At 37.3% G+C, this 22,052-nt stretch overlaps 2 protein-coding genes across 3 annotated transcripts in view; one reads left to right on the top strand and one right to left on the bottom strand.

Annotated features, from left to right (window-relative positions):
- The window catches only part of Slc9a7 (solute carrier family 9 member A7), a 631,669-nt gene that overhangs the window by 538,421 nt on the left and 71,196 nt on the right, over positions 1-22,052 (top strand).
- Positions 4,687-22,052, bottom strand: part of LOC116888703 (protein Jade-3-like) — a 41,549-nt gene continuing 24,183 nt past the window's right edge. The window contains exons 3-4 of one of the 2 annotated variants that reach the window (XM_032889992.1): positions 15,011-15,168; positions 4,687-5,903 (exon numbers count right to left, since the gene is read on the bottom strand). In XM_032889992.1, coding sequence (XP_032745883.1) covers positions 5,822-5,903; positions 15,011-15,168 — 240 coding nt within the window. In that variant the 3' untranslated portion in view covers positions 4,687-5,821. Of the gene's footprint in view, positions 5,904-14,166; positions 15,169-22,052 lie in introns of those variants that run through there. The other variant, XM_032889991.1, reaches the window with a different exon arrangement.

Raw genomic sequence — 22,052 nt, 5'->3', positions numbered from 1 at the left:
TTGGTAAAGATCTTTTCCCAATCTGTTGGTTGCCGTTTTGTCCTAACCACAGTGTCCCTTTTGCCTCACAGAAGCTTTGCAGTTTTATGAGATCCCATTTGGGTGCATTCTTGATCCTAGAGCATAAGCCATTGGTGTTTTGTTCAGGAAATCAGTGCCCATGTGTTCCAGATGCTTCCCTAGTTTTTCTTCTATTTTATAATATATTCACAACATTACTTGCTTCCCTTTTCTTCCTCCAAATCTTCTCATATACCCCTTCACATTCTCCTTTAAATTCATGATCTATTTTGTTTCATTAATTATTGTTTCATGCATGTGTGTATGTGTGCACATGCGCATTTACTCAGAGCAACTTTGTATAATGAAACTTGTATGCATGTTTTCAGGGCTAATCATTTGTTATTGGCTAACTAGTCATAGTACTCGTACTTCTTTGTATAGGGTTGAGTATGGCACAATAACCATAAGTGTATAGTAGTGGTATACATGTCATGGAGGTAACCAATAGCTCTCTATTTGAACTTAAGATTTAACAAGAGGGAACTATAAATAGTACTGGAAATTTAGCTAGTTACTCAGTGCAAACAAAGTCATGGATATTAAGGGAGAGCCTATAATCACTATTTTACTAAACCAGCACAATCTCTAATTACATTCTCAACATTTGTCCTTACACCCACAAATAAGTGTCATCTCCACACTTCATCAAGGAAACTTGTCTTTGAAACAGAGACCACTACATAAGCAATCAAAAGGCAGAGTTATGGAGCCCAGCCTCAATGGATGTATATCTACAAAACATGTCCCAGAGGGAGCATAATGATTATAGGGACCAGAAGTCCAGAAAGTTTGCTGTGAGGCTGTGTCTTCTAGTGATGTCAGAAGCTACACCCATAAAATCTCACCAATATGACTGCCTAAAGATGAGCTGAATAAGGATGATACAAACAGATATGCTAAAGTAGAAAAAAGCCCATGAGGCCTCTCTCGTACACACACAAAATACCTCTTCTAAGATGGAATGAAATGTGGTGTCCTGGATGGAATCCTACACCAGAAAAAGATCAGTAGAAAAAAGTGGAAAGCCCGATAAAGTCTAGAACATCAGTTAATGGTGATGGTACCTGTGCTGGTTTCTTCATTCTGGTAAATATATCATGGCAAAAAAACCATTAGAGAAATAGAATATATCTGAGGCAAACATTTGTATTTTCTGTACTATACTGAATGTCCATTTTTTCTGTAAATCAAACTGTTCCATAATAAAAAATAAAATCCTCATTCAAAGAATATTAATTGTAAAACATAAAACTTATAGGGTAGTTTTTTTTTTATTAACGTGAGTATTTTTATATACATTTGAGTGTTATTCCCTTTCCCGGTTTCCGGCAAACATCCCCTTCCCCTCCCCTTCCTTGGGTGTTCCTCCCCACAGCAAATACAGAGGGTAGTTTTTAATCAAAAGGGGCATTGTGATTTATAATATATATAGTTATGAATTCTATATGCATGTAAAACCACAAGCTGAGGTACTTTCATTAGATTGTCATACTCTGCCTTTGCCCCTCCTCTTAGAGGGCAAATAAAGAGAAAACAGAATATACTAAGTTTTTAAGAGCCAAAACTAAGACTTAGTTGTTGGCAGAATAACCGCCATCACCATGTCAAAGAAGATTTAATATAATTTTAACTTTTTACATGTATTCATATATAAGCTTTAACAAAGAAAACTTATAACTGAGTTTAAAACTAAGAACTGCTTTGGAGATATTTTCCAGTTAATTCTGGGCAACAAAATTAGAAGCCATCCATTAAAGGATGGTCAGAGTAACTTTGTCATTTTTAGTGGGTACTGTTAAATGCTGTAGATAGACTTTTTCTCCAATATCTGGAAGACATACCTCAACCTTTGACCCTGCTCATTAATAAGAACGCTTTTTAGGACTAATCCAAGAACAGGTTTCAGTATCCTTTTCACCAGAAGTCTAATCAACCATTACCACACTAACATTTAACATTATGAAACAACTTCATGAAATTTATGTGCTATCCATATGTGTACTGAATTAAGGAGAAGTCATTTAAATTTTATTATTCTATTTTAATATAGATTAAAATTAATATAGATAAAATACTACTATATTTTATGCACTAGAATAAATGCCTCATTTAATAAAAAATAATAAATGAAAGGGTGGATAAGAAAGGAAAGCAAGACAAAAGCAAATTTTGTAGTGTTTTAACAACTTAAAGTGAGGTAACCCAGTTACAAAAGAACACACATGGTACGTACTCACTGATAAGTGGATATTAGCCCAAAAGCTCAGAATACACAAGATACAATTCACAGACCACATGAAGCTCAAGAAGAAGGAAGATGCTTTAGTCCTTCTTAGAAGGGGGAACAAAATACTCACGGGAGGAATTACAGGGACAAAGAGTGGAGCAGAGACTGAAGGAAAGGCCATCCAGACACTGCCCCACCTGGGGATCCATCCCATATGCAGACAACAAACCCAGTCACTATTGCTGATGCCAAGAAGTGCTTGCTGACAGGAGCCTGGTATATCTGTCTCCTGAGAATCTCTGCCAGAGTCAGACCAATACAGATGGTGATGTACACATCCAAATAGTAGGCTAAGCGTGGAGACCCCAATGGGAAAGTTAGGGCAAAGACTATAGGAGCTGAAGGGTTTTACAACCCATAGGAAGAACAACAATAAGAACTAACCAGATTCCAAAGCTCCCAGGGACTAAATCACCAACCAAAGAGTACACATGGAGGGACCCATGACTCTAGCCTCATAAGTAGCAGAGGATTACATTGTCTGGCATCTCGCCCTTGGTCCTGTGAAGGCTCATTTCCCCTAGTGTAGGAGAATGTCAGGGGGGTGATGTGGGAGTTGGGGGGCAAGAGGGAGAGCATCCTCATAGAAGTAGGGGAAGGGGGATGGGAGAAGGAGAAACCGGGAAAAGGGATAACATTTGAAATGTAAATATATAAAGTATCTAATAAAAAAACCAAAACAACTTAAAAAAAAAAAGAAACACCAGTGAAGTCAAAGCACAACTTACTTATAAGAAAATAGCTTACCCATTCTCCAAGGTCTTCATTGAGTTCCTGAAGCCAGAAGATGTCCATGTCATCTAGGTCATAGCGGCATGTAGATGCTGCTAGCTCCAGGGTATTGATATAGCCAGGTTCTGCAGACTTGGGCTGGAGCAACGGATATATTTCGGGGCCGGACAAAAGAATCTCTTTACTTTTTTTCAGATATAATCCCAGAAGCAATAGAAAACATTGGCAAACAATCAACAAATGACAGATTTCAGGTGCTGACAGGATAAGCCAAACCTTTGGTCATCCTGTGGAGCACACTCTGCTTTGCTCTTTGGGAGATATGGCAGATCCCTTTTTAGAAACAAATGATTCTGCAAATTCAGTTTCATCATCTGCTGTGAACTTACTGAATGGTAATGATATGTGAACTTACTGAATGGTAATGATATGCTTCATTATGTGCTGTGAACTTAACTGAATGGTAATGATATGTGAACTTATTGAATGGTAATGATATGCTTCATTTACCTCCACGTATCTGAGATTCTACTACCATTTAGTCTAAGAAATGTTAATGTATTGTGTGTTCGTGCTCCAATAGTCACCAAGTATATTTAGAAGGAAAAAATCTGGTAATAAGTATTCACAAAGGTAGCATTGTTTGCCTCGGCAAAACCCGTGGTTTTCTTCAATAGATAGAATACCAGATAGTGCAGAGCACAGGTTTTAGATATACGCAAGCATGATTTTTTTTTTTTTGCCATTCATTTGTAAAGTGGTCTTCAAAATTTACTTAATTCAGATAAGGTTCAGCTTCGTTGCAAAAAAAGTAGAGAAAACACTAAAAAATTACTAAAATAATACCAAACTGATAAGATTATTATGCTTATATGAAATAAAATATTTAGTATAGTATATGATAAAATCAGGTTTTGGTAACATTAGTGATTGCTGTATTCTTATTATTTTCATTATGCAACTGAGTTAAAACAAAGAGATCATATACTTGCACAAAACTCAAGGCATTTCCCAACATATATGAGAGCAGCTAGAGGTCTGAGCCAGGGCAACATGATGGAATGAAGGATTCCTACTGTTCCATCACCTTTGCGGTGAGCTTGAACAAATCCATAGCACTCTTGATATTCAAAAACCCAAGGCAAGAAAACTAACCAAAGGAAAAAATAAAAAATTTTCATGGCAACAACTTATTCTATAATTGATGGATTAAATTACAGATGAGGCACCAGGAAAAATACAGCCAGCCAAAGAAAATCTGGATTATTATTTCTGAACAAGGGGAAAGAGAAGAGAGAGAGAGAGAAAGAGAGAGAGAGAGAGAGAGAGAGAGAAAGAGAGAGAGACTGACTGACTCATGTTATCATAAAATAATGAAAACTATCCCTCTGGAAGGATTTGAGAGTTAATTTAATTATAGAGTCATTATACATGTAGAAGGAATATCAAGCATATCAATACATCAATACATTAATATATAGTTGATCATGTAAGTGTAGAGAGTAGATCTTTTCTTCTACGCATTCTTCCCAAAGCCTGATTCCAAATAATTAATTCAATAACTATATATTTATACATCTAAATTTTTATAAAATATGGAGACTTGAAGCCAAAGCAGTAGATATTTAAGGAAAATGCAGAAACATTAAGCATTAATTGAAGCTAAAATTTTGGGAACTGTATCCAGAGGCCTGTTTCCAACTGAAAAGGATAAAACGTGCTCTCCAGAGACTTCAAGATCAAATATAATGCACTTCTTTGGTGCATGACCTTACAAGGCAATTACAGAACATTTTATTTTTCCCAAGGTATGCCTTTTTCTTAAAAAAAAAAAAAAGGACTTTATAGCTAATGATTCATCTCAAGTACTTTAAATTATATAAGGAAAATGTACATTATAAATTTTCTTAATTGAAGCTTATGTTTAAAAAAGCTTCTGGAAGAATACAAAGGAGAATATATTTATACCATCAGAGTAGGCAAAGGTATTTTAAATGAAACACAAATGTCATCAAACACAATAGGAAAAGACTGAAAAACACACATACCAAACTGGTTATTAAAAGAGAGAAAAAAGGCAATTCATGGGGTAGATGATATTTGCTACTAAAGATAAGTAACAAAGGGCTTACACCTATAATGTATATTAAAATCTAACAAATCAATTTGGAAAAGAAAAACACTCCAATTAAAAACTAGGGTAAAGATTTAAGCCGACACTCTACAAATAAGGCTATTTTATGGCAAAGGAAGAATTTAAAGGTCCTAATCTCATTAGTTATCACAGATATTGCAATCATAATCACAGTTTTCTATTAAAATGGCTAATATTTAAAAGACTGACACCAAGTTAATCTATGAAGGCCTGAGTGATGGTAAGAAGCTGAAGCCAATAGACCTGCTATTATGCTGCTGTTGGCATAAACTGATATAAGCCACTTTAGCAGTAGATGTTATAAGGTATGTATTTGAAATGAACAGGTAGATGTCCTTTGACCTAACATATCTACTCCTAGGTATATACTTGTTAAAAATTCACAGACACAAAAGGTAAGTAAGGGTGAATGGATAAAAAAAACTGTGGCATATTTATACAATGAAATATGATGTGAAAATGAACTACTACATGCAACAGCACGGATGGTCTCACAAGCATAATGGTGAACAAAACAATCCAGTCTCAAATGAATACATACTATAGGATTCTATTTATATGAAGTTCAAAAACTGGCAAAACTGTTACCTACGGTGAGGGAGGTCAGTTACTGGCAGGGAGCAGAAGAAAGGCTTCTGGGGTGTTGGTAATGTTCTATTTCTTGATCTGAGTGGCAGTTAAATGAATATGTTTAATTCATGAAAATTCATTCAGGTATACAATTATACATTCTATATTTTCTGAGTATACATCATATTTCAATGCAAAGTTTACCATAATGATAATTAGAATGGTGATATCATCTCAGTCACTTTCACTAACTATAATGAGCAAAAGTCTAAATCTGAGGATTGAAACAGTAACACCAAATCCAAGAAAACACGTAGGTAAAAGGTCAAATTAATGCAAATTTACAAGGAGAAGTTGCTGAACTTGTAACATAGAAGATCTGTAAAAATCTTACTTTGGGATTTTATTTTATTTTGGATTTTGAGACAGGGTCTTACTATATATATAGCCCTGGCTATCCTGTAATTTGCTATGTAGATCACGTGCATCTCCAATTCACAGAGATCCTCCTGCCTCTGCTTCCTGAATACTGGAATTAAAGGTATGTGCTACCATGCCTAGAGGACTTTATTTTTTTGAGACAGGTTCTTGTTATGTTCCCTGCTTCAGCTTCCCAAGGGCTGGGATGACAGATGTGTTAGCATCGTTAGCTAAGGGTGTTTAGAAACAGATTCATTTACACACGCACGTACACACGCACACACTCTAAAACATCTGATTATCAAAAGACACACTTAAGAGTGTCTTTTTGTTTTGTGTGTATTTGACTGCTACAGCTCTAGAGCAGTGGTTTTCAACCTTTCTAATGCTGAGACCATTTAGTACAGTTCCATATGTGGTGACTACCAACCATAAAATTATTTAGTTGCTACTTATTAACTGTAATTTTGCTATTGTTATGAATCAAAAGTATCTGATATGTGACCTCTAGTAGAATTCTGTAGCCTAAAATGGAAAGGGAAAGATGTGGAAAGTTATGGGGTAGGGGAAGTAGTTGGAGGTCCAGGAGGTCCAGATGCCCAAAAACTGCAGTGAAGTTAAGAGACAGGCTTGTGTAGCCATGCATCATTAAGGGGCAGGCATTTTCCTTTGAACTTAATACACAAAATCTACATGTATTTTGAAAGTAGATTCAGGATCTTCTGCATATAGAAATTAAATATGGGTTATAGGACAATAAACAGTAAAAGATGATTCCAAGAATGTCTCAAAAAATCTTTTTATCTCAGAATATTTACTATTGAGCCATCCTATATGTATGTATGTATATGTCTATGTTGGTACTGAGAACTGAATTCAGAGCCTAGGCAAGGACTCTGGCACTGTGCTACTACTGCCCTAGCTCCCTTGGAGTATTCTTGATGAGTCATTTCTTATTGAAACCTATATATCTTGGGTATTATAAAACAAGAGACCTTATTTAAACCTTTAGTTTTGGCTGGCTTCCTAGAAAACAACTATGGTTGGTCATCAGAATTGGGGTAGAAGACACTGTCTTATTATTGCCAAAAAGTTGTAGTTGACTACTTACTTACTCTATATGGCAGGGATTTTCTGTTACTTTTGGGGTGTGACTGGAAGTTCTGGCTCCTACTAGACCTTTACTGATACTTCCCTTATTGAGATTAGTAAGAATGACCAAATGGCCTTCATTGGCATGACCAGGGAAAGAGGGATCATTATTATCAGGTAAAAATGAGAATATTGTTTCTCCATTAAGATTTCTGCTACAACCCTAGACAGGTTGAATTACCATTGCAGGGTTAAGATAAAGTCAGGCTCCTTACTGCATTTGTGCTAGAGAAGAGGATAGAATGACAGCTCAAAGTGTGCTTCATAAAGTTTGGCTGGAGATGAACAAACTATGAAAGATTTCTGACTTGATAGGCTGGCCCTTTCCCAGTCACTAGGAAGAGTAAGCCTTTTTTTTTTTAAATCACTGCTGCCTGATGCTTCTTGGTTGTCACCTTTTCCAGAATCTGGAAGCAAAAAGAAAATTCAGGAAACACATGGCTGTCTTGTTTCAAAGGTGTGTATCAAGAACACTATATCCTCTGTCACCTTCTTTTGATCTTTTAAATAGGTTTGTGTTTTCAAGCTGCTTATGACTTAATTGTATTTAATGGGAGGGAAGTCATAGAAGTTTATCTACTTAATCTTTGTACATATGAAAGCCTGGCCAAATGTTAACTTTAAATATTACAACAACAGAGAGAAAAGTATAAATATATACATAAGCATAAATTTGCCAACTTAGATGAAACAAACTAGCCTTTAAAGCACCAAAGAGCTAAAAATCACCCAATATGAACAAGATAACTATGAAAGAATAAATTTAAAGATAAGAAACCAAACAATAAAAGAATAGCTTCTAGATTTGGCATATTTCACTGGAGAATTTTATCAAACATTTAAATAAGAACTGGGGTTACAGAGATGGCTCATCAGTTAAAACAGTGTGTAACTGCTCTTGCAAAACACCCAAGTTTGCTTACTAGAATCCATCAGGCAGGGCAGCTCACTACCGCATGTTATCTTCAGCCAAAAGAGATCCGGTAACTCTGGCCTCCACAAGTACCTGCCTGCATGAACACATGCTCACACTCTTTCTCTCTCCCTCACATAATTAAAAATAATAAAAACAAATTTAAAAGAATGAACACCAATTTTATATAATCTCTTCTGAAAAAGGAGCAAATATTTCCTAATTTTCAAAATATAATTTTTCTTTTTGATATCGTTTTTATTCTTCTCTCATATATTATATCCCAACCACAGTTTCCCCCTCCCTCTACTCCTCCCAGTCTCTTCCCTCCACCTTCCCCAATTCACTACTCCCTGTTTTCCTTCAGATAGGGCAGGCTCCCAGGAATATAAACCAAACAAGACATATCTTCAAGGTTGCTAATAAGACTAGGCATTTCCCCTTGTATGAGTGCTGGACAAGGCAACCCAAGAGGATGAAAAAGTTCCAAAAGCAGACAAAAGGGTCAGAGACAGCCCCATTCCCAGAGTTCTGAGTCCCATATGAAAATCAAGCTACACAACTGTAACATATGTGCAGAGGGCCTAGGTCAGACCCATGCAGGCTCCCTAGTTCAGTCTATGTGGCCCCCTGTGAGTTCAGGTTAGATGATTCTGTGGATGATGTTCTCATGGCATCTTTGTCCTCTCTGGCTTCTACAATCCTTCCTCTTTCTTTCTCTTTCACAGGATCCCCTAGGCTCCACCTAATGTTTGTCTGTGGATCTCTCTGCATTTGTTTATATCAGTTGCTAGGTGAAGCCTCTCTGATGACAATTAGGATATGCACCAATCTATGAGTACAGCAGAATATCATTAGGAGTCATTTCATTGCCTCTTATTTTTTTGGTTCTACTGTGGGTCTCTGAGCCCTCCAGCCTCTGGGACCTGGCCTTCATGGCAGTATCAGGAGTGGGCTCTGTCCCATGAGCTATTTCAGTCTCCTTCAAGGACTTAAAGTTGCTTGAAAGTATTTTAATGTCATTCATATATACACATACATATACACATAAATATATACACATAAAGGCCTTGGTGCTACATAGCCCATTAACACTCCAAGAATTATGGAAACACTGCAGTTGATGTTTGGTATTGATATTAAATTAGTATATTAAATATACTTTATGGAGGTGAGTTTAATTTGTGGGTTAAGTGGAAAATGTTCCATGTACTACTTTAAATATTGTATCTATCTGACAGTACTGCAATAAAATTTATATTGTTTAAGAAGTATAAATTTAGAGACTGACAGCTTTCTCTCACAGTTAGAGACACATACTGAATTGAAAGGATAGAGAGGAAAGAGACAGAGATCCTTGAATCTAATTTTTTGTTTCTTCTTTGAGTAACTAAGTAAGTAGTAATTAACTGTATAGCCACCCCACCCAATGACCACCAACCGCACAAAATGCCTATCAGGGACCTAGAATTTATATATCCTCTGAAAAGTTCCCAGAATTCCAAGTGTCAAACAATCAAAGAAAACATTTACAGCTGGCAAAACCACACCTCTGCTATAGCACAAGGTAAATTATAGTCAGCTTCTGCAGACAGTCCAAAGCAGGCAGCCCTATATCCCAAAACTTGGGCTTAAAACAAAAATGTATTTTTTTCATATTAATTTATTTATTTTTCTTTTTTTAATTGGATTTTTTACATTTACATTTCAAGTGTTATTCCCTTTCCTGGTTTCCCCAGAAATAAGCTCCCCTATCTCATCTTGCTCCCCTTCTTATATAAGGGTGTTCCCCTCCCCATCCCCCCAATTCCCCTACACTGGGGGTCCAACCTTGGCAGGACCAAGGGCTTCTCTTTCCAGTGGTGCCCAAGAAGGCCATCCTCTGTTATATATGCGGCTGAAGTAATGGGTCAGTCTTTGGGTAGTGGTTTAGTCCCTGGAAGCTCTGGTTGGTTGGCGTTGTTGTTCTTACGAGGTTGCAAGACCCTTGAGCTCTTTCAATCCTTTCTCTAATTCTGCCAAAGGGGGTCCCGTTCTCAGTTCAGTGGTTTGCTGCTGGCATTCACCTCTGTATTTGACAAACTCTGATGTGTCTCTCAGGAAACATCTCATTTCTGGTTCCTATCAGCATGCACTTCTTAGCTCCATCAATCTTATCTAGTCTTGGTGGAGATTATATATATATCTCACATGTGAAGCAGGCTCTGAATGGCCCTTCCTTCAGTCTGTGCTCCAAACTTTGCCTCCATATCCCCTCCTATAAATATTTTTGTTCCCCCTTTTAAGAAAGAGTGAAGCACCCACATTTTGGTCATCCTTCTTCTTGAGGTTCATGTGGTCTGTGAATTGTATCTTGGGTAATTCGAGCTTTGGGCTAATATTCACTTATCTGTGAGTGCATACCATGTGTGTTTTTCTGTGATTGGGTTACCTCACTCAGGATGATATTTTCCAGTTCCATCCATTTGCCTATGAATTTCATAAAGTCATTGTTTTTGATAGCTGAGTAATACTCCATTGTGTACATGTATCACATTTTCTGTATCCATTCCTCTGTTGAAGGGCATCTGGGTTCTTTCCAGCTTCTGGCTATTATAAATAAGGCTGCTATGAACATAGTGGAGCACGTGTCTTTGTGCTGTATTAAAGCATCTTTTGGGTATATGCCCAGGAGAGGTATAGCTAGATCCACAGGTAGTGGAATGTCCAATTTTCTGAGGAACTTTCAGACTGATTTCCAGAGTGGTTGTACCAGTCTGCAATCCCATCAAAAATGGAGTAGTGTTCCTATTTCTCCACATCCTCGCCAGCATCTGCTGTCACCTGAGTTTTTTATCTTAGCCATTCTGACTGGTGTGAGGTGGAATGTCAGGGTTGTTTTAATTTGCATTTCCCTTATGACTAAAGATGTTGAACATTTCTTTAGGTGATTCTCAGCCATTCAGCATTCCTCAGCTTGTTTAGCTCTGAACCCCATTTTTAAAATAGGGTTATTTGTCTCCCTGCAGTCTAACTTCTTGAGTTCTTTGTATATTTTGGATATGAGCCCTCTATCAGTTGTAGGATTGGTAGAGATCTTTTCCCAATCTGTTGGTTGCCGTTTTGTCCTAACCATAGTGTCCTTTGCCTTACAGAAGCATTGCAGTTTTATGAGATCCCATTTGTCGATTCTTGATCCTAGAGCATAATCCATTGATGTTTTCTTCAGGAAAATTTCCCCTTTACCTATGTCTTCATGTCTCTACCCCACTTTTTCTTCTATTAATTTCAGTGTATCTGGTTTTATTTGGAGATCTTGGACCCACTTGGACTTGAGCTTTGTACAAAGGAGATAAGAATGGGTCAATTTGCATTCTTCTACATGCTGACCAACGGTTGAACCAGCACCATTTATTGAATATGCTGTCCTTATTCCACTGGATGGTTTTAGCTCCTTTGTAAAAGATCAAGTGACCATAGGTGTATGGGTTTATTTCTGGGTCTTCAATTCTATTCCATTGATCTACCTGCCTATCTCTGTATAAATATCATACAGTTTTTTTTAATCATGATTGCTCTGTAATACTGCTTGAGATCAGGGATGGTGTTTCATCCAGAAGTTAATTTATTGTTGAGAATAGTTTCGATATCATAGGTTTTTTTTATTCCAAATTAATTTGCAAATTGCTTTTTCTAATTTCATGAAGAATTGAGTTGGGATTTTGATGGGGATTGCATTGAAGAAAGAAATTAAAGAAAACCTCAGAAGATGGAAAGACCACCCAAGCTCATGGATTGGCAGGATTAATATAGTTAAAATGGCCATGTTGCCAAAAGCAATCTACAGATACAATGCAATCCCCATCAAAATTCCAACTTAATTTTTCATAGAGTTAAAAAGAGCAATTTGAAAATTTATTTGGAATAACAAAAAACCCAGGATAGTGAAACTATATTCAACAATAAAAGAACTTCTGGGGGAATCACCATCCCTGACCTCAAGCTGTATTACAGAGCAATCGTGATAAAACTATATGCTATTGGTACAGAGATAGGCAGACAGATCAGTGGAACAGAATTGAAGACCCAGAAATGAACCCACACACCTGTGGTCACTTGATCTTTGACAAAGGAGCTAAAACCATCCAGTAGAAAAAAGACAAGCATTTTCAACAAATGGTGCTGGTTCAACTGGAGGTTAGCATGTAGAAGAATGCAAATCAACCCGTTCTTGTCACCCTGTACAAAGCTTAAGTCCAAGTGGATCAAGGACCTCCACATCAAACCAGATACACTCAAACTAATAGAAGAAAAAGAGCGGAAAAGTCTCGATCACATGGGCACTGGGGAACATTTCCTGAACAAAACACCAATGGCTTATGCTCTAAGATCAAGAAAGGCCAAATGGGACCTCATGAAATTGCAAAGCTTCTGTAAGGCAAAGGACACTATCATTAGGACAAAATGGCAACCAACAGATTATGAAAAGGTCTTTACCAATCTTACATCCCATAGAGGGCTAATATCCAATATATAGAATGAACTCAAGAAGTCAGAGTTCAAAGAATCAAATAACACTATTAAAGATAGGCTACAAAGTAGGAGAATGTCAGGGCGGTGAGGCAGGAAGGGGTGCATGATTGGGTGGGGCAATACCCCTATATAAGAAGGGGGAGGGGGATGGAACAGAGGATTTATGGATGGGAAACTGGGAAAGGGGATAACATTTGAAATGTAAATAAAAATGTCTAATAAAAAATGGGGTACAGAGCTAAACAAAGAATTCTCAACTGAGGACTATCGAATGACTGAGAAACACCTAAAGAAATGTTCAACATCCTTAGTCATCAGGGAAATGTAAATCAAAAAACAACCCCTGAGGTTCACACTAGTCAGAATGGCTAAGATAAAAACTCAGATGACAGCAAATGCTGGCGAGGATGTGGAGAAAGAGGAACACTCCTCCATTGTTGGTGGGATTGCAGACTGGTACAACCATTCTGGAAATCAGTCTGGAGGTTCCTCAGAAAATTGGACATTGAACTGCCTGAGGACCCAGCTATACCTCTCTTGGGCATATACCCAAAAGATGCCCCAACATATAAAAAAGACACGTGCTCCACTATGTTCATAGCAGCCTTATTTATAATAGCCAGAAGATGGAAAGAACCCAGATGCTCTTCAACAGAGGAATTGATATAAAACACGTGGGACATTTACACTATGGAGTACTACTCAGCTATCAAAAAACAATGACTTCATGAAATTCATAGGCAAAATGAATGGAACTAGAAAATATCATCCTGAGTGAGGTAACCCAGTCAATAAAAGAACACACATGGCATGTACTCACTGTAAGTGGATATTAGCCCAAAAGCTTGGAATATTTAAGAAAAAAAATCAGAGATCATATGAAGCTCAAGAAGAAGACCAAAATGTGGATGCTTCATTCCTTCTTAGAAGGGAAAACAAAATACTCATGGGAGGAAATACAGGGACAAAGAGTGGAGCAGGGACTGAGAAAAGGTCATCCAGAGTCCTCCCCACCTGGGGATCCATCCATATGCAGCCACCAAACCCAGTCAATATTGCTGAAGCCAACAAGTGCTTGCTGACAGGACCCAGATATGGGTGTCTCCTGAAAGGGTCTGGCAGAGCCCTACTGATACAGATGAGGATGGCTGTAGCTAACCATTGGACTGAACAAGGGGACCCCAATGGAGGAGTTAGAGAAAAGATGGAAGGAGCTAAAGGGGTTTGCAATCCCATAAGAAGAACTACAATATCAACCAACCAGATCCCCCAGAGCTCCCAGGGATCTGCCAACCAAAGAGTACACATGGCAGGACCCATGGCTCCAGCCGCATATGTAGCAGAGGATGGCATTGCCTAGCATCAATAGGAGAAGAAGCCCTTGGTCCTCGGAAGGCTGGTTTCACCAGTGTAGAGGAGTGGCAGGGCGTTGAGGTGGGAGTGGGTAGACAGGAGTGGGAGCATGTTCATGGAAGCAGGAGGAGAGGGGAAGTGGGGGAACTGGGAAAGGAGGTAACATTTGAAATGTAAATAGATAAAATATCCAATAAAAATAAAATAAAAAATTCTATACTTTCTCATAGTAACCAAGAAGTTCTACCAGCTCTTTATCTAGAACTGTGTCTTCTATTTATTCATTTTTACATTCATTCAAACTCGTACTGAACATCTTACTTTATGTCAGACTTAGGCAAAGCACTAGAAATACCAAAACCAGTATGACAAAATGGTTTCTAAAACCAGCACTACTCTTCAAGAGCTTAATATTTCCTCTGAAATGAAAACTCTTTTCCACAAAAATCAATGTCTTTCTATCTTAACAAGGTGATGTAGTTTCTGTTTTAGAAGCTGTATGTTTTGGCCACTTATTAGTATCATCACTAGTGAGGCTTCAGCTATATTGAAGCAATTTCCTATGGGAAAGTTATCTCTTCAAAGACCAATAAATGCTACTGATGACTTAGATATGGAAATCTTGTGGTCTAAGAACTTTTCCTAATTTTAGATTGTACTTCAAAACATTTCATCTTATGACTCTCTTAGATAAATGAGTTGGAATTTATTCATCAATCATGATGTAGTATATTTGTGAGTTACATTAACTTCACGTTAGAAATGTATACTCACTCTTAAATTTCTCCCCAAGAAATACAAAGAAAACCAAGAGAGCTCTTTTCCTAAGTCAAAGTTGTAAACATGCCAATACCTGAGAGAAGGTGTTGGAACAGAGTCTGGATTGGCTGGTACTTGGACTCCTTTCTCCCATTCTTCTTTCCATGTGTCAGTAAAGAGGTAATAGCTGTCAGGATTAACGTGGTGAGAGTCAGGAATTTTCATGGCACTGATGAGGTCCTTTCGGAATACCTGGGAAGATACAATGCATATACTTTAAAATCGCTATGAAACTGATACCATTTAATATTCTCCTTTTAAAAAAGATCATTCCTCCTCACCATGTATTTCCAGTAAGATAAACATTTCCTAATTTCTAAATGAGTATGTCAATTTATGTTTGCAAAGATTTGACACAGGAAGAGGAAAGTCAGCTCTTCTGGACTTAATATAAGGTAGGAGTCCTTTCATCATCACCATCACCATCATCATCATCATGATAATAATAATAATAAGCTCCTTGAATTTAAATAATATAGGTTATTCCAAAGGAGCCTTTTCTTTTTAAGTAAAAGAAACAACCCTTGACTCAATTGAAGTAATAAATATATCCTGATAACTTACAATTACTTAGGTATTACCTCATTTAAAATTTTACTTAGAAATATTTATACAGTTACAGAAACATTATAAAAATGGTACAGCATTCTTATATATCCTTCAGGTAGTTTCCTGTACTAGTAACATCTTAAATGACCTGTGTAAATTGTTCTAAATTTTGCTTGGAAACAAGGTCTTATTTCATATTCCTGGCTAACGTGGCACTTGCTGTGCAGACCAAATTAGTCTGAAACTAAGAGGCCCTCCTTCCTCTGGTTCTCAGTAATGGGACAAAAGGCATGTGCCACCACACCTGGCCTCAGAACAAATTTATCTAAACCAGAAAACAATTTGATTTAGTTTTGAAACAAGATCTCACTGTAGCTCAGGTTGATCTAGAACTTATAGGAACCCTCCTGCCTGAGTCTCAGAAATGCTAGAATTACAGGCCTGAGTTGCTATATCAACTCCTAAACCAAGAAATTAACTTTACAAAAATACCACTGCTTAATCTATAGACTAATTTAATTTTTTAGGGTTTAAGACTGTAGCCCAGACAATTTTCCCTGGTGGCTTTCTGTTTGGGGGTTCAACCTGGGATCTTGTATACCTCTTTGGTATCTTCTAATCTGTAACAAATGCTTAATCTTTCCTTGTCTTTCATGACTGACACTTAAAGAATATTTGCAAACATTTTGGAGTGTGTTCTGCTAACTGGGATTTATATAGTGTGTTCTCACTGGTTTGAAGATATACATGTTTGGATTTTAGAGTTTCTTTTGGTAAGAATACCATAGAAATGATGCTATGTTCATATTCTATTATATTAGGCATGTAAGATGTTAAATGTCTTGTTTACTGGTGATAATCTGGCTACTCAGTTGAGACAGAATCTTGTTAGATTTCTTCAGATGTTGTCTCACTAGTTTCCACTGCTACTGTTAATATAGTTTATTTGTGTAATATTCTCAAATTGTTACATTTGCTTGTTTCTTTTTTTTTTTCATTTTTTAAATAGAAACTTTATTCTCAGGACACCAAACTAAGGATAAACTGGATGTTCTCACTAAAAGAAATAAAATAAGGACAAAGGTTCTCTTGCAGCTCTGTGCATGAGGGCATGACTGAAACCGTATAAACAGAGAGATAAAATGCCCATCAGCTTGGAAGGCAGATGGAAAGTACTGTCCCCTCTGATCCCACGCCCTGCTCACCCCACCTATAATTTCAAGTTACTTCTGCTTCCTCTTATGTTACCTTATGACAGTCCATTTTTGGACGCCTCATGTGGTTGATAATTTGTTTCATAATTTTCACTGCCATCACCAGTAAGCAACACTCAACTCTGTGCTAGGAGTCCAGAGTATTGATTTTGAGTTTTAAAGCTCTCGCTTCTCTCTCTCTCTCTCTCTCTCTCTCTCTCTCTCTCTCTCTCTCTCTCTCTCTCTGTATTTGTGTGCGCACGTGTGTGAGGTACTTCTGATATATCTGTGCACATGAGTGTTTTAGAAGGTGAGATCCTGCTTGTGGGCAGACACCAGAAGGGCCATTATGTATCCTGTTCCAACATTCTCTGCCTCTGTTCCCTTCAGACAGAGTCCACAGAGTATGTTGGTCATTTTACATGATTTCTGGGAGTCTGAACTCAGACTCACATTGTGCAGCAAAGCACTTTTATTTGCTGTGACATCCCTTCCAAGATTTTTCTTTCATTAACATAGATTTTGTTCATACACTATATTCTGATTTGCCTAACCCCAAAACTTCCCAGATCTTTCCTTCTTTCCAACCTATCCAAATTCATGCACTTTCTGTCTCCCTGTTTCTCTCTGTATCTCATTTTTTCTCTTTCTCCTTCTAGTCCTTTCTCTCTTTGCCTCCCTTTCCCACCCCCTCTCTCTCATTAGATTACAAACAGAAATTTAATAACAATAATAATGATGATAAGAAGATAAAAACAAAGCCATCAAACCAGAGTATAACATAACAAATGATAGAGTCAAAGCAAAACTTAATATACACTGTGACAGTGACATGTGTGTGCATACCCAAAAACTTTATAAAGCAAAAGCTTAATATACATATATACACAGTGACATGTCTGTGCACATACCTCGAAACTTCATAAAAACAAAAAACTGGAAACCATAATGTATGTTCAAAAGACATAAAAGATAAAAACAAAACAATAAACAAATTCCACAGAAACATTGATAAAGCATTGAGACAAAGAACTTTCATAAATGGCATTAAGTTCATTTTTTATTAGACATTTATTACTGGAGATATAATTTGTATGCCCAGTGAGATGCTGCTAGAATTTTTTTTTTTAATTTTGAAAGCATTTATCTATTGGTGATACGTTCACTTCCCTTTCTTCTTGCTGGGACCCCATCTGGCCTAGAACTTCACACGCACTCTGCATCAAGTCCTTGATGTCATGCTATTCTGTGAGCATCATGGTCTATTTACAAAGATGGTAAAAGCTCCTGATTGATCGTCAGAGTGTTTATAGATAATTTTCGGTTGTTTTACTGAGAAAACTATTGATTTCTTTCTCAATGCCCAGTATAGTCACACTGAAGAAAGCTGTGTGTCTCACTGGGGAAGATTTCATGGGCCATTTTCTTTTCTTTCTGTATATAAATATGAGGCATACTCATAATTTTACTGTTATTTACTAATTATTTAATATGAATCATTATGTTTAAATTCAAAGAAATATTGAAAAGAACAAAGAAGACAAGCATGCTTAGTGTGCTCTTTTTACAACACTACCTTTCTAGATGAACGTGAATTAATCTTGACCATAGCTGGCTACTATCTGCAAGATTACCTTCCATCAATATCTTTCTTTTTCTTAATTATTTTGAGCATTCTTTTCTACAGAGAGATCACCTTTCATTTTTTTGCACCAAATATTTCATCATATTCATATAAGTAGAGTTTTAGTCCAGAGATGAATAAATGTGAGAAATGCATGTATGCCTGGCTGTTGCATAAATTGGCTCTCGTCTTATCGCCAGAGACAAAGTAGGACTTTTAATATATACAATCATATATATATATATATGCAAAATTTAGTTGAAAACACTATCAAAAGGTACAGTTATCTTTCTTATCTGATGTTTATGGAATTCAAAAGTTGTGTAATCAGTATCTTCACAGATTAGCTGGTAATGTCTGCAGATGCTTTTCAATATGGAAAATAGAAATAAGAATTGATTCAAAGGACACAGAATAGGAGAATTGGAGGAGGAGAAGGCAGGGGGAGTGTCTGCTCTAATCTAATTCATGCTACTGAGAATTTTGAAATACATACATCCGCTGTGTGCATACAATTTGCTATGCAAGAGGTAGATAATGAAATAGTTATTTAATATTTAATATATTAATATTTAATAATAGTAACATAGTTAATTTATAATGATTTCCAAAATATCCACAAATATGTGTAGCACATTGAAACTATTGCCTTTTATAGATGATCTTATTGAAGACTGGTAAGTTAAAAGGCTTGTCTCAATTAGCTCAGAGACTAAAAGTAACATCACAATTGTTCACAAGAAAACATTATATAGTATAGTATCTGTCACTCAAAATATAATCTTAAATCAACGTGATGGCTGTGATGATGATGAATGTGTGTGTGCGTGTGTGTCTGAGTGTTCAATGGGAAGTTAAATAGTTGTGCATACATGTTTGGACGTTTAGGTAGATAGGTAGATAGAAGGATAGATAGGTAGATAGGTAGATAGATAGATAGATAGATAGATAGATAGATAGATAGATAGATATAGATGATAGAAAAATAGATAGGTGAATGATAGATGATTAGCATGTCTGCCTTGACAAAGCTAATGATAAACTTTTTTCACTTACCTATAATTTTTTATTAACTTGAATATTTCTTACTTAAATTTCGAATGTTATTTCCTTTCCCGGTTTCCGGGCCAACATCCCCCTAACCCCTCCCCATCCCCATCTATATGGATGTTCCCCTCCACATCCTCCCCCCATTACCGCCCTCCCCACAACAATCATGTTCACTGGGGGATGAGTCTTAGCAGGAAGAAGGGCTTCTCATTCCACTGGTGCTCTTACAAGGCTATTCATTGCTACCTATGAGGTTAGAGTCCAGGGTCAGTCCATGTATAGTCTTTGGGTAGTGGCTTAGTCCCTGGTAGCTCTGGTTGGTTGGCACTGTTGTTCATATGGGGTCTCGAGCACCTTCAAGCTCTTCCAGTCCATTTTCGGATTCCTTCAACGGGGGTCCTATTCTCAGTTCAGTGGTTTGCTGCTGGCATTCGCCTATGTGTTTGCTGTATTCTGGCTGTGTCTCTCAGGAGAGATCTACATCCGGCTCCTGTCAGCCTGCACTTCTTTGCTTCATCCATCTTGTCTAATTGGATGGCTGTATATGTATGGGCTACATGTGGGGCAGGCTTTGAATGGGTGTTCCTTCTGCCTCTGTTTTAAACTTTACCTCTCTATTCCCTGCCAAGGGTATTCTTGTTCCCCTTTTGAAGGAGGAGTGAAGCATTCGCATTTTGATCATCCGTCTTGAGTTTCACGTGTTCTGTGCATCTAGGGTAATTCAAGCAATTGAGCTAATAGTCACTTATCAATGAGTGCATACCATGTGTGTTTTTCTGTGATTGGGTTACCTCACTCAGGATGATATTTTCCAGTTCCATCCATTTGCCTATGAATTTCATAAAGTCATTGTTTTGGATAGCTGAGTAATATTCCATTGTGTAGATGTACCACATTTTCTGTATCCATTCCTCTGTTGAAGGGCATCTGGGTTCTTTCAGCTTCTGGCTATTATAAATAAGGCTCCTGTGAATATAGTGGAGCACGTGTCTTTGTTATATGTTGGGGCATCTTTTGGGTATATGCCCAAGAGAGGTATAGCTGGGTCCTCAGGTAGTTCAATGTCCAATTTTCTGAGGAACCTCCGGACTGATTTCCAGAATGGTTGTACCAGTCTCCAATCCCACCAACAATGGAGGAGTGTTCCTCTTTCTCCACATCCTCGCCAGCATCTGCTGTCACCTGAGTTTTTGATCTTAGCCATTCTCACTGGTGTGAGGTGAAATCTCAGGGTTGTTTTGATTTGCATTTCCCTTATGACTAAAGATGTTGAACATTTCTTTAGGTGTTTCTCAGCCATTCGGCATTCCTCAGCTGTGAATTCTTTGTTTAGCTCTGAACCCCATTTTTTAATAGGGTTATTTGTCTCCTGCAGTCTAACTTCTTGAGTTCTTTGTATATTTTGGATATAAGCCCTCTATCTGTTGTAGGATTGGTAAAGATCTTTTTCTCAATCTGTTGGTTACTGTTTGGCTTTACCATTTATTATCCTTTGTAGTGCTGGATTTGTAGAAAGATATTGTGCAAATTTGGTTTTGTCATGGAATATCTTGGTTTTTCCATCTATGTTAATTGAGAGTTTTGCAGGATACAGTAACCTGGGCTGGCTTTTGTGTTCTCTTAGGGTCTGTATGACATCTGTCCAGGATCTTCTGGCTTTCATAGTTTCTGGTGAGAAGTCTGGTGTGATTCTGATAGGTCTGTCTTTATATGTTACTTGACCTTTTTCCCTTACTGCTGTTAATATTCTTTTTTTTATTTTGTGTATTTGGTGTTTTGACTATTATGTGACGGGAGGAGTTTCTTTTCTGGTCCAATCTATTTGGAGTTCTGTAGGCTTCTTGTATGCTTATGGGCATCTCTTTCTTTAGGTTAGGGAAATTTTCTTCTATGATTTTGTTGAAGATATTTGCTAGTCCTTTGAGCTGGGAGTCTTTACTCTCTTCTATACCTATTATACCTTAGGTTTGATCTTCTCATTGAGTACTGGATTTCCTGTATGTTTTGGACCAGTAGCTTTTTTCGTTTTACATTATCTTTGAAAGTTGTGTCGATGATTTCTATGGAATCTTCTGCTCCTGAGATTCTCTCTTCTCTCTCTTGTATTCTGTTGGTGATGCTTGTATCTACGGCTCCTTGTCTCTTCCTTTGGTTTTCTATATCCAGGGTTGTTTCCCTGTGTTCTTTCTTGATTGCTTCTATTTCCATTTTTAATTTCTTCAACTGTTTGATTGTGTTTTCCTGGAATTCTTTCAGGGATTTTTGTGATTCCTCTCTATAGTCTTCTACTTATTTATTTATGTTTTCCTGCATTTCTCTAAGGGAGTTCTTCATGTTTTTCTTCAAGTCCTCCAGCATCATGATCAAATATGATTTTAAATCTAGATCTTGCTTTTCTGGTGTGTTTGGATATTCAGTGTTTTCTTTGGTGGGAGAATTGGGCTCCGATGATGCCAGGTAGCCTTGGTTTCTGTTGCTTGGGTTCCTGTGCTTGCCTCTCGCCATCAGATTATCTCTGGTGTTACTTTGTTCTGCTATTTCTGACAGTGGCTAGACTGTCCTATAAGCCTGTGTTTCATGAGTGCTGTAGACCTGTTTTCCTGTTTTCTTTCAGCCAGTTATGGGAACAGAGTGTTCTGCTTTCGGGCGTGTAGTTTTTC

The sequence above is a fragment of the Rattus rattus genome, chromosome X (genome assembly GCF_011064425.1).
Source record: "Rattus rattus isolate New Zealand chromosome X, Rrattus_CSIRO_v1, whole genome shotgun sequence".
Classification (NCBI taxonomy): Eukaryota; Metazoa; Chordata; class Mammalia; order Rodentia; family Muridae; genus Rattus; species Rattus rattus.
This window is presented reverse-complemented; position numbering and strand designations above follow the sequence as displayed.